This window comes from Pieris brassicae, chromosome 3 (assembly GCF_905147105.1).
Source record: "Pieris brassicae chromosome 3, ilPieBrab1.1, whole genome shotgun sequence".
NCBI classification, from domain to species: Eukaryota; Metazoa; Arthropoda; class Insecta; order Lepidoptera; family Pieridae; genus Pieris; species Pieris brassicae.
This window is the reverse complement of record NC_059667.1, coordinates 13,035,683-13,049,231: the sequence shown is the minus strand read 5'-3', so window position 1 is coordinate 13,049,231 and position 13,549 is coordinate 13,035,683. Positions and strand designations below refer to the sequence as shown.

Genomic DNA, 13,549 nt, shown 5'->3' with positions numbered 1-13,549 from the left:
TACATTTATTGCAATTGGTGACCGCGTACTTAATAAACATCATTTATTTTCTAGGACACTGAGGTAAAAACTAGTTAACGCATACATAACGATTCGAACGCGATTTTTCGATTAGGTGACGTAATAAGCAAGTTAGCGGTACTGCATTATTATGAAGAGCAATTTAATGTACAATTGGTCATGTGACCGACGCAAACTGAACAAATTGATTCCTGCAAACCCGTTTAGATTTTTAACATATCCGTTTAGGTCGGATAGACAATACGTTAAGTAATATAGAATTATCAAATAAAATGAGCACACCTAGTCAACCGTTATCGAACAACAAATATTAGCGATACGTTAATATTAGGCAAAATAATTGCTGAATAATTTTATCCATCAATAAATGTTTGTTCATTTTTAAATCATATACTATTCGTGAAATGTTTTAACATAAATAAAAATGAATCTTAAATAAATCGTTAATAATAGTAGTCATGAATATGTATGCCGCATTATATTACATTCTGTATGCAGTGAATCGAGAGCAGAAATAAAATCAATACGCAAAAATTACATAACTTTTGAAGATTGAATGTTTAATTTGCAAATTGAAAGGGATTTTTCTACAGAAATGTAGATCGGAAATAAGGTAAATGTCCAGTACAATTTGTTTAGACAAGAAACAGATATAAAATACATATCATAAAAATATTTAACTGAGAGGTAGTAGCCATAATCTGTAAAACCTGTAAATAGCCTAAGATTAAAATTCTCACAATAAACCACGAACGAACCACTGCAAATTTCGGCTTTTCCATTTAATACGATTAACATCTATCCAAATCATAATACAACAGCGCAATTGGTGCAATTGTAAAAATAGTTTACGTTTTGATTGTGTTTGTCTGGAAGTTTTAATCATTAACCTAATTTTTGATTTCTGTTTCAGACGCTTCGCGCGGTGAAAATGTAATTAAAGTGAAAATAAATTGTATAGTATATATCAAGGCCACACAACTTGATACAATTGGGAGAAATTCCATGAAGACAACTAACTAGTCCAAATTTATTAATACTGAATTTTCTATATTGTTGTTAAAAAAAAGGAGATGTAAATTACTATATGGTGTGGATTAATTTATATTTCTATAATGTTTTAATTATATTTTATTTATTTTTAAGTTTAGGGAAAAGTTATACATAGTCGCTACTGTTAAGAAGATTTTATTTACTATATTAATAGATAAAAAATAAAGGTTAGCTTTCTTTACCCTATATCTGGACTATATCAATAAATGTCAGATAAGGAGGTAAACAAAGATAGGTTGCATCTAATATCTTATCAGTAAATTTTTGGAAGTACCTTTTTTTGTTCCACATCCATATTAACACAAAAAATAGTATAAAATCTAATAATAAAAATGACTGTTGATGTATAATTTTCAATATCTAATATGAATATCAATAATAATGATCTGAATAACTAGATACAGTATCTGTTAGACATCTCATTTACATATACTTATCTTAAATATATGTAATTTAGAAAAAATCCAATAATTATTGGATATACATAATATTGCTTGGACTACTTACATGAGTAGTGGATGCTGTATGAATCAATGGTGTTGGTTCAAAAATGCAGACTTCAGCACCATATGCAGCAGCAATTTTTCCCGTATCGGTACTGCAGTCCAAAGAACTTATGCGAATGTAACCATGTATGGCACCAGGTATTATTTGAACACGCTCAAAATTTGATGCAAGAATTACTATGTTACATCCAGCTGCATATGCCTTAAACAAAAATATTATTTATAGATATTGTCTTAAATATATTTTGTAGAACTTTAATGTCAAGACTAAATTATTTCAAAATTATAAAAACATATCAAATATTTATAGGTATTTACAATATCACTGTCGGATGTGAATGATGAAAATAGATATATACATTGCTATGGTATAATAATAATTGTTTGTTATTTTTAAGTTAGCTGACCAAACTTTGAACATCAAAAAGTATATGTTTATTTCCATAGAAAAATCGTTGGTCATGATCTACATAAAAATAAGAATAAGAATAAGTAAATCAAAGAATTAATTATAAGTAGAATAACAAATGAAGGTAAACTATTTATCCTTTAACTTAGGATAATGTCATAATTTAAATATCAAAAACCTGCTCAACAATTCACACTATATGTCAAAACATATTAATATTTATTTGTTTAAGGCTTGTTATAGTATATAACTGTGTCGAATCATTTCAACTTATGATCAGATTAAAAACAGGTGATCAAAGATAGTGTTTAGTCCTAATTTTCCTGATGTTAATATAGTCATTTTTTTCAATTGCACAAAAGATACTAAATGATCTTGAATAAATATGATAGTACAGTTAAACATTATGACTTACTGTAAAAGGAATTCCCTCTACGGAACCAACAGCAAAACATTGATCCCCTGAATTACAGGCACCACTAAGAACTTGATGACAGTTCATTATGAGCTAATATAATTATAATTTATTTCCTAAGTTTGCACCAAGAAACTGAACAACGGTGACACAATTTTATAATAGTAATACATTATTGATTAGCATCTCAGAAATTTCAATCTGACAATAAATGAAGCCACTTTTTATGATTACGAATATTTCTATGCGAAATCACGAAAGAAACCATACATCGAACGTAACAGAATGACGTACTTAATGTGACAATGATTTGACATCAAAGTCTCAAGTCCTATGACAAAGAAGTCGTAGCGACTTTGATTTATTAATGACATAAAGCGAACTAAAGTCTAGCTTCAAAATCTGGAGAAGCTTATTCTTGATCAAATCATGAAAAAAAGTTATCTTTATATAAGTTTAGCAAGTTTTAATTATTTATCAATCACAGTTATGATCGAAGAAGGTAATCTATATTCTCTACTTTCGTTGCTCATTGCAGTTACGAATTAAAAACAAGCCAAGGAAAGGCGCAATTTTATGACATTGACAGTAACAAATAAGTTATATGTTAATTGAGAATTTTGGAACTTTAAATTGCCAAATGTTAGTCTAGTCAAACGTCATCCGTTGTACGTCATTTTGTTGACTGTTGTATCTTCTAAACTGATTGGAAATAGAGAAATTAAAAATTGAAAAACTGTAGGGTGTGTAAACATACATTATTTTTAAATCATCATCTTTCATCTGGAATCTTGTTTCCACATTAAATAATATTTATTAATTTGCTCCATGGTTACTTCCATATCAAAAATAGTTGTGTTGAGTATTCTGAAAGTTTCTGGTGGTCTACCTAGCATCTGATCAAGGTAAGTTTTTTTTTTAATTTCTGAAACTCAGTTTAAGCAATAGATAATCTAAGTCAACCATTATATGGTTTTGATATGTCTATTTTATTCTTAAACACAAAGTCTGTAATATAAATATAATAATAACAATGAAGTTTAGAATTTCAAATTACTTCAGTGCTCTTCATGCAATAGCTTCAAAACCAATTCAATGCTTGAGTGTGAAATTATTGTTGTAATTGTCAAAATAATTACAAGGAATTTCCTGGATTTACTGTTAATCATAATTTATATTTAAACTACTTTTTTGAGGTACAGAAAAAGTAGCTACTAGATTAATTTATTTGCAGAGACATCTCTCTAACAAACACTAGAATAAGATAAGAAAACCTAATGAAATCGAACATAAAAAATACATGTTGAATTAAGATCTGCTTCAGTTTTTTTTTTGATGTAAAAATATGTGTACTTTTTATTTTTAATAAATGTGGTTAATATTTTTATTAAACGTCAATTCATAAATATATTATTGTGTTCTCATATATTTATTTATGTAAGAAGCTACATTTTAAATAAAAAAATATTTATTTACACAATTCAATTGTCTGATAACTCTTGAATCAGTGTCCTTTATTTCCGGCTTGATTATATCATGAATGGTTTTATTTTTAACAGTCACTCCTAATTGGGTCTAATAACATCTGTAATATCATGTGTATTGAATAATGAACCCTTTTTACTATGTGTTGAAGTTGGAAGTTGATTATATTCTAATTCTGAATGTCTTATTGTTTGTTCTTCAATTCACTGATTAATCTTTCATTTACATGAATCGTTTTTTGGAATGATAATTAGATGGCATCAACCTTTACTAGAGATAAGATTACATAATCTTGTTGGGACTATATTTGACTTTTATTTGTATTGCTAAATTTTTTTTTAAATTTAATTTCTATATAATTTAAATGCCCTTCTTTATATTTTTTATTGTGATTTTTTTTAAATAATAACCCTATGGCTGATCTACTTAATATACATGTTTGTGGTATGTAATTTATCAACATGTATGTATTTATGAAGGTTTCCGTTAAAATTTGTATAATAATGTAGTAATGATAAAAAAATTAAACAAACAAATAAACCCTTTAATGCCAATTGCATACACAGACGTTGCGGGGTTCCGTCTATTTATAGAGTACCCTCGCTTGCCCTACAATTAGCGTCTTTACTACATCCGCGCCGGTTTGAAATCGCGGCTTTTTATAACGACCATGTGTTTGTTATGTAAACAACAACGCTTGTACCACGACTTTAAAGAAACACAAATATGACTTATGAATTGGCCTTTATATTTATTATGTACCTATGAAGTCACCTTATCTCGGGATCTGAGACGGAATTAGCGTGTAGAACACTTTTTGTTGGCTATAACTTCCTTTAATGCTGCAATCGGAGATTAATTTCTAAACATTTCAACGAGGTTTTCTTCTTAAAACATAGAACATACAGCTTTTTTTCGGGTTATACGCTTAAATGTAAAGCCAGAAGTTGTTTGACGTAATTGTTAGCGAACATGAATATTCCGCTTCTTCACACTGGAGACAGTTACACTTCTGTATAATTTAAACTTGGACAATCGAGGCACTAAAGTAAGCGAGTAGCCACTCCGCGTAATTTCTAATTCAGAATTTGGAATCTAAAGAATATTACAAAAAAAAAAAAACTATATACTGTGTACCTACAGAGCTATGAACTTTATAATATGTGTATTTTTCATTGCTCTTAAATGATCTAAAGATTAAGAAACCTAATAACTATATCGATCAAAGTATTTTGTTGATCTCTCTTTTCATCACAGCGTATACGCTGTGTATACACAATTTGATAGAAAGAGAAAAAAAACAGATTGAGTTTTTATGAATAAAAAGGGATTACAACGTACCCGCAAAATAAAAAAAAGAATTTCAATTCATTCCACTCTTTCATTCATAAATCCATTGACAAATACCTTATCATTCAATGTAGGGGATAACTGATTAACAATTTTTAAATTAATTATTTGGGTATTTGAATATGTTATCTTTAAGATAATCAAATACTTTAGTAAATATCTAACTAAAGACTGTAAAATGTATAAAACTACCAAGTAAAGCTAACATATGTGTGTAGAGGTAGATTTTCTGTCGTCTTTATATGTCGTTATAACATTTTGCCTTATACAAGATGTTTTTTTTAAAATAATTTTTAGTATTATTGGACAGACGCAAAATATTTAAAACAAATTAAAACTTGTTTTAAATATCCTTCAATATTCTTTATCTTAAAATATTTGAAATAAATATGTATATGGAAACAAGTAATTAAAATATTGGACTAAAAATGGCACATGGTAATAAAGGACTGTACTTAACCTACTTGGCTGGAGCTATTGGCCTGGTTCATGGTTAACGTGAGTCGGCAGACAGGCGGGCGCCCTATCAGATACGCCTACGTCTTGACATCTTCAAGGTAACGGGATGCTGGCCTATCTTATGCGAAGCTTGAATGAAGCATGAGAACCTTTCATTATAATCTTTCTTTAAAACCTAGTACCTTTAGAAGCTTAGAATACATAGACGAACTTTTTGTTTGATTAAAATAATTTTCTAATTGGGTAATGCGTTTATTATTTTGGTGATTGTAGTCAAAGTAATAAACGCGTGGGAGTGAACGTGTGGTGATAAAGATTACTGCTATATCTATCTATCTATATCCGTTGAAGTATTTTGGTTTATATTTTCTATTTCTTAAAATTATTATATTTTAAAGAGTTTAATTTTAATAAAGTATGGGAAACTGAGACAAATTTTATAATTGTATATTTTTAGTGCCTTGACTCTTAAAATAATTATTAAATAACATAACGGACTGTTTTTCAAGGTTTCAAAACGAAATATAGAGTATGTACGGAAACCTAAATAATTGTAATATGTTTGGTTATTATTTGTACATACTAATATAGTATCTAGTTCTCTTTTCTTTTTCTTGAGTAAAATTGTTATAAGTAAGATAAATTAATCTGTGTTATTAATATTATTAGAAGTTGGATGTGTTTTATAAATATTTGACTGTCGCAAATTCCCATTTCAGACGCAAATTATATTTCGATGTCAAGTCTAATTGTTATTACTCGGAAAGCCGCTTATGATATACGCTTCAATCTTTTACATTAATTTTTAAAGTAATCAGTAAACATTTTTATTTGTTGACTTCGGCTTGGATCGGTGATTTTGTAATAGAAGAAAATGGCTCTGAGCTTCAATATATAGAAACTTAGTTCTCATAGAGTTATATAATGCATGATCTGTGCTATGGATATTGAGAAATTACTCAGCACAAATCAGATTTAAAATTTTGTGCCAATTTTAATTTACATAATATGTAAAGGATTAAACAAACGAGTCGAGATACCAGATACTTTTAACTCTATCTCATGTATCGCCAGATGAGTTGTATCATGTGTCATTATGGCTAGTCGTAATCCCCGTATGCATATATATAAATCAGAAACAATTGGATAGTTTCTGTTGTCGGCTCTGTTAAATTAATTATTAAAATAAAATGGATTTCTGTGATTTTCTAATTGACAACCAATCAGCGGGCATCAACAAGTATGATAACTTAAGCTTACGATGATATTATTATCGTAGTACTACAGCCCATATCCCAATACGTGTCTCATAACCTATCCTTAAGAATGGTTGATAATTTGAAAAATCATATAAAATGGTTTAACTGCTCTCGAAACAAGATCCCAGTTAGATTTATTAGATTATTTATTGGGTTTAATCTGTTTCTAGAATACGTACATAATGACGGAATTCGCTAAGCGAGACTTAGATACCCTTATATATATAAATTAAACCTTACGTTTTGATGGCGGTTATCAAATAGTCCGGTATAATAAATATAATTAGAATGCAATATATATCGAACTGTTATTATCCCTATGGAAAAACGCGATTATTTTTAACAAGTGTTTGTGACTTATTTGTCTTTGTTATCTATATATATTTATATTAAACTTATATAAAATACCCTTAAGGCTCTAGATAATCGTGAATAGGGAATTGTGACTAATTTGATATTATTAAAATTTTACAAAATATGCGCGCGCAGCTTACTTCGATCCAATGCTATGTTGGGGCATCTGAATGAACCGCCAGGTCATCATTCCGTCTACTAAATTACCTTTTCACGTCAATGTGAGGTTACGATTACCCCTGGACCTAATTAGTCGTTATAGGGAAAATATTCCTTCCTTATAAATATAAAAATGAACATTCGTTAGAAAGCACTCATGTTAGTGACACATTTTGGCGACAAAGATCGTTAGAAAGTTAATATTTACAATAAACGGTTTAGTAAAATCAAAGTAACAATTTTTCCGTAAAAACTTCGCTTCCGTTTTGTATGATTGAAGACGTCCAGCTACATAGACATATAAAATAGATATATATAAGGTAGTTTTTCATATTACTTGAACACTGTGAGAGCATTTGTACCGTAGATAGTTTTGTCTGAAACGAAACCTTGTAACATACAATTATTTTCGCAAATTTGCTTCACCAAGACATCAAACTTGTTAAAGTTAAATGCATTTTTTATAAATAAATACCTAAAATAAAACTAACACCCATATATTTAAACACCCAAATTTTTTTTCCATAATATCGTATACATTTCGTGTATAGGTTAAAGTCTACAACATCTCGAAATTGAATCTTATTTAGAAACGCCTTTTCAGCATCTTTGCTAGTTTAATACTTTATACGGAAAGTGGAGACATTTTCTAATATTTGTAGTTTCTTCCTTCTAGCGATCTAATATTGCAAGGAAAAAATAGGAGCTAAAAGAACTAAAAGCTGTACATACGTAATAATGACTATTTACTTGTGAAGGATTGTGTCTCTGTACTATAGAATACATGGAGACTTGTTTTGTTTGTTTTATACTAAGAATATGATGTTTATAATTTAATTGGACATAATCCTATATTTTTTATATATAATATATATTGTTCAGTGAGTTCTCGATTAAAATAGATAGATTATGCCACACAATATATATGCAGTGCACATACATTTGATACACCTGTAAAATCGGGAACAATAGAACATTTTGTACATGTTTTACTGCGGTCTAAGCAGCTTTAAAGAGAGGCATACTTTGAATAAAATCAATTCTAGGTCAGTGTTTTAACTTTTAAAGTCCTATATAATAACTATTTTATGTATTCAAGCTTGGACATTGTACAATTTAAATAGAAGTTATAAAAGTTAATGTGTAACGGATTTTTTTATATATAAGCAATTCCTCTCTTCAAGCTGCAGCTCATGTATGAGCGTCCTGGTTAGCAACGAAGCATCTAGAGCGGATTATCTGTTTCCACCAGTTACTGTCCAGCGCCTTTCTGTCAAGCAATGTCCAGGCAACCCAAATTAAAGAAATTTTTTAGTATTGTGAAGTGCTTAAAGTGCGAAACATATAGTATACAGAAGATCTTAAACGACTCTACATAATAAATTTGAAAATGAATGACACAAATGTAGGATTTAATATAACAGTCAAATATACAGTATTTACAATTTCCTTAAAATACATAGTAATAGTAAAAATAACTAAAAAAATTAAAAAAATGTAAAAAGTCTGATCCCTGTGTACCTTTAACGCTGGCAGCATTTCCTGGCTGTATTGCGATACTTATTAGTTAAGCAAGGAAAGCACCAGCTCTGCAGTCACCGGTCTTATCTACCAGACGCCAACTTAAATAGGGCCTGTGTACTTGAACCCCACGGGCCAAGAGTCTCTACTACAAAGGGAACAAAATCTTATTTTCCGCCTGCTCCGCGGCCGCCCCAGATTTTTTGCTTGTCCGAGGTAGATGAGACGGGGCTAACGTGAAAATTAATTACTTAATACGACGTGAGAAAATTTTTCATAATAAATATGTTAACCTGCTTAAAAAACCCGGTTTGACAGCTCTTAGATTAACTGCTGCATTTAATTAAAATTGACGTTGTAGAATACCTTAATTATTTGCTTTGTTTCAAATTAATTAAATACATTTCAAAGTCAATGTTACAAATACATGTCAAAATTAAATGTCACGAAAGCTTATCTTGAATGTATATTTTGTCGAGAGTTGAAATAGAATATATTTATAAAACAAATTTAGATTTTATTTCAGCTTATATAGATTACGTAGGCGAAAAGCCTGCGGGTGGAAAATAGCACTCCTTTGATGAAGTGCACCCACACGGTTTTATATAAAACGCATACGGTGTGAAAGTCTCTCATTAGTACCTTGCTTTTAATTTGACACTGATAATAAGAGTGGCAATAAGTCTCCAGTGTTTAATTATTTTATTTTCATTTCGGTCCTCGCTTTGCTAAAGCTTCTTCTAACATAAAAGCTCAGATTTGTGATGACTAATTCTAGAGTGAGAAGACGAATAGTAAATAGGAGAAGATATGTCCACTCTTTATATGTAGTGTATACTGCTACGGAGGTTTTGAGCGTAAAGCCTGGGTCTAAATTATGATTGTCAGTGTCAGTTCTTTTCCGTATTAAATCTTCGCTCGACTATTATTTATATAATTCTCACCTTAATATAATGTTTTATTAACGAATTTAATATATATAATATATATGTAATATAATTCTTTTAAATTAATGCGTTTTAATGGTAAAAAATAGTTCATTAAATCTAGTAGCAGTATTTTGTTTAAATTTTCGTCAAAAATCGTCATTGTCTTATATAAGTGATATATAGTGATTGTAATGATGATACTATATAATTTTAAATTAAAACTTTGACATGTAAGAAGTTCGGTCGTAAAAGAGGAACTTGCGGAACGTGTTGTACAGTGAGGAAAAGTTACGCGGTGCAAATGCAATAAACTATATAGGGGATTCCAATCTTTTCTCGGTCCTTTTATATGTACTAGTATATTCCTTATTTACTTATTTTTCACAAGAAAATATTTACTTTAATTATAAATATTAGCTTTTCTTCAATTAGCATTTTTTCCACGTTATTGATAACTAACTTTTTAATATAATAATTGAAATATATTCTAATTTTTTTTCTTACCTTATAAAAGAAGTTGGATAATTTAATATTTAAGGTATGGAAAAGTAGGTATCATCTGCGACTGTAACTGATCAAGCAAATACGATACATAACTGATTAATCAAATGATAATCGTCCCCACATATATAGAATATATATAATATATCTAGGTAAATAATTTCGAAATAAAATCTTGGATTGATATTGGGTTCACGTAGTGTGGGGGCGAGGCTGCGCGCGCACCTATATGCTCTACGGAGGAACGTAGTTGTCCCCGAGCTACGAAATACGCGTGACCGCTACGCCTCCGTAGCACTGAAGCTCCGTAGCATTACTACACATTTTGTGGCATTTTACAAAGGATCCTGAGGTAGGTGTCATGTACATTACGCTTTAGTGATTATAATATATCATTACAGTAATTAAAATAATTATTATTTTAAAATTTCAAATGTCTTTCGTTACGCATTACGGCTCTTAAATAATCGTACAATAGACTTTATTGATTGACAAAAGTGGCTATTTTTATGACTGCTTTAATACTGTCGCTATTCTAGTTTCTTCAATATTTAATATAAGGCTTACTGTGCTATTTTGAAGTACGGTCAATTACTTGGTGAATCCAATTTGGGAATCGAGAGGGCGCATCTTAATAGCTACGTGGGTAGCATTAGTTTGCGAATAGTGATTAATGGCACTTTATATTGACCTCGCATAAGAAAATGATAGAATCGATTAAGTGTTCGATATCTTATTAACATATTATGTATGCCACTTAGGTGTCACTTAGGTACGCAACACAAGTGTGAAAGTGTCTATATTTATACAATCAACAATGTCGCCGGTATTCAGCAAAATGATGATAAGCATAATTAATGTAAATGGTGTTCTCAAGGGAAATCAGTGATTGTGATTCTCATATAAATTTTCTTATATTGGCAAGTTATACATGCCTATAAATATATATGTTTAAACTATTATATTATTATATTTCAACGAAAGATATGCGACTACTTAGGAAGTACCAAGATTAGTTAGATAAGTTTTCTAAGCTCCAACTTCAGTATCTCGTCGGCTTATGTCAGCAATCTGCCCTCATAAAGGACTTTCAAGAAAAGGCTCTCCTTATCTTCAAACGGCAAGATTTATTGGAATCTTTTGATCAATACTCTAGAAATTCATATTTCGAACCGAATTCAAAAATACTGTAGCGGCATAAACAATTTGACATGAAATATGTTTTAATTATTATTCATCAAATATGTGTTGCCTTAATGTGCTTGAGGAACCATAATTTTGGTTCGGATAGTGATTTATTTTACTTAGAGGATACCAAAGCCTGCTTTGTATGTACTGGACGTAGAACAAACTGTCATCATCATTTTACGTTAACGTAAACATGAATATATCAAGAAACTCTTAGTAAACAAAATTGAAAATTTATGATATCAAAACCTAATTATGAATGGAAATAATCTTTCTAGTATCAATTTCATTCATTGTATATTACTTTGTGTTAAATGAAGCCGACTGAGAGATCCAATTCATATGTAACATGCTATTCAGATTCAGAGCTACATTTTATTTATTTTTATTATCTGTGAGTGGAAAAATGTAATTTTATTTATGACTGTTAACTAGGCCACAAAAGTCTGTTAGTCGCTTGCGTTAATTACTTATCTGTCTTACGCATTTCGTTTGCAAATATTAATACGATTTGTGTTATTTTTGTGTGATTATCTACCAAATACCAAATGTTATTCTAAATATATTTTACTATTATATCGATTGAGTCACAAATTCGAAATTTTAATTTTAAAAACACCTGGAGGCTGACTCGGTGGTTATTTGAACGAGAATAATTAAACCTCATTGACGATTTATACACTCATTGTCGAATTTACGTCACTGGAATAATCGAAAGCGATTTATACGTTTAAATGCTGACCAAATATTCATATTGTAATTGTAATTTACTCTCCATAAGATAAATCTTCCTGTTAATATATACTAAATGAATTGTATTAAAATTATTGCCTCGTTGTCCACTTGTCTACTCCTGCTATGTACTTATCGTATTAGGATAACACGTGATTGTTCAGGCTCCATTACATAATGTCCGTCACACATATCGATCTGTCCGCGTGGCGAGTTGCCAATAACTGATGCTGTTCTTGAAGTCAGATGTGGCTAAGTGTCGGCTACGTGACAATCCCATTAACTTTGTTAATATACGCCACTTGGAAGTGATACCTTCCATATAAAATTACCATAATATATATACCATGATATTTGTGTGGTTTATTGTTGGTTAAAAATTCGTTGAAGTATTTCGTTGCGTGTTTGCTTCAGTAAATTAATTTATATATTTCATTTTTGTTTGTGAGCTTTAATATAAATTTACCGTACGCTCGATATGCAAATTGATATAACCGTGTGTTCTGACTGATTAATCCATAGACCGAAGTACTATGTAGTTCAGTTCGTCATACATTTTTGTGGATTCGGGGTCACAAACATCAAAATGTATTTTGTGATTTTGACAAAATTACTTAATACACTGGAAGTAAAAACATGTGTTTAAACAATGTTTATAATACAATGAGGCCTAGGAATGTTTAATTATTTAAAAACTGGCACGATTTGGAATCGAATCCGATACCGCTCAGCCGTGAGACCGTCTCCCCCAAAATATGGCTTAAAAAATCACGTTATTAATAAAATACTTTCTCTTGTTACAGATTTTTAATTAGGCACTACTCACGCAATCATGGCATTCGCAGGACTTAAAAAACAGATCAACAAAGCTAATCAGGTGAGTTATAACTTCTGAGGCCACGAAATTATTTAAAACTTATTATACAGGCATTGGGTGAGGTAATAAAGTTTTGAATTTGAAAGTCTTAGCTTTAATCACAAATATTATAAGGAAAGTTATTTAATGTTCTGGAAGCTAATGTCATAAAAAGTGTTTTATATCTTCATAACTAAGACTCATATCCCTTTGTTAGTGTTAATGTATAGATAAATAACATTGAAAGGGCCTTTGAACGAATTTTGTGCTAAAAAGTTTCACATTTACACCCACAATTTTGCACCATGTTTGAATTGTGATTGTTTATAGAACTTAATCTATTTTCTGGTGA

General features: G+C 30.0%; 2 protein-coding genes across 22 annotated transcripts in view; one reads left to right on the top strand and one right to left on the bottom strand.

Moving 5' to 3' along the window:
• Positions 1-2,692, bottom strand: part of LOC123706679 (dmX-like protein 2) — a 50,755-nt gene extending 48,063 nt beyond the window's left edge. For all 14 annotated transcript variants that reach the window (XM_045656004.1, XM_045655999.1, XM_045656008.1 and 11 more), the window contains exons 1-2: positions 2,405-2,692; positions 1,582-1,782 (exon numbers count right to left, since the gene is read on the bottom strand). In XM_045656004.1, the coding sequence (XP_045511960.1) occupies positions 1,582-1,782; positions 2,405-2,491 (288 nt within the window). In that variant the 5' untranslated portion in view covers positions 2,492-2,692. The remainder of the gene's footprint in view (positions 1-1,581; positions 1,783-2,404) is intronic.
• A 131-nt stretch (positions 2,693-2,823) lies between these two features.
• Positions 2,824-13,549, top strand: part of LOC123706685 (endophilin-A) — a 30,324-nt gene continuing 19,598 nt past the window's right edge. For 2 of the 8 annotated variants that reach the window (XM_045656030.1, XM_045656029.1), the window contains exons 1-2: positions 3,075-3,309; positions 13,145-13,218. In XM_045656030.1, coding sequence (XP_045511986.1) covers positions 13,174-13,218 — 45 coding nt within the window. In that variant the 5' untranslated portion in view covers positions 3,075-3,309; positions 13,145-13,173. Of the gene's footprint in view, positions 2,907-3,074; positions 3,310-10,664; positions 10,774-13,144; positions 13,219-13,549 lie in introns of those variants that run through there. The other 6 variants (XM_045656025.1, XM_045656022.1, XM_045656028.1 and 3 more) reach the window with 4 other exon arrangements.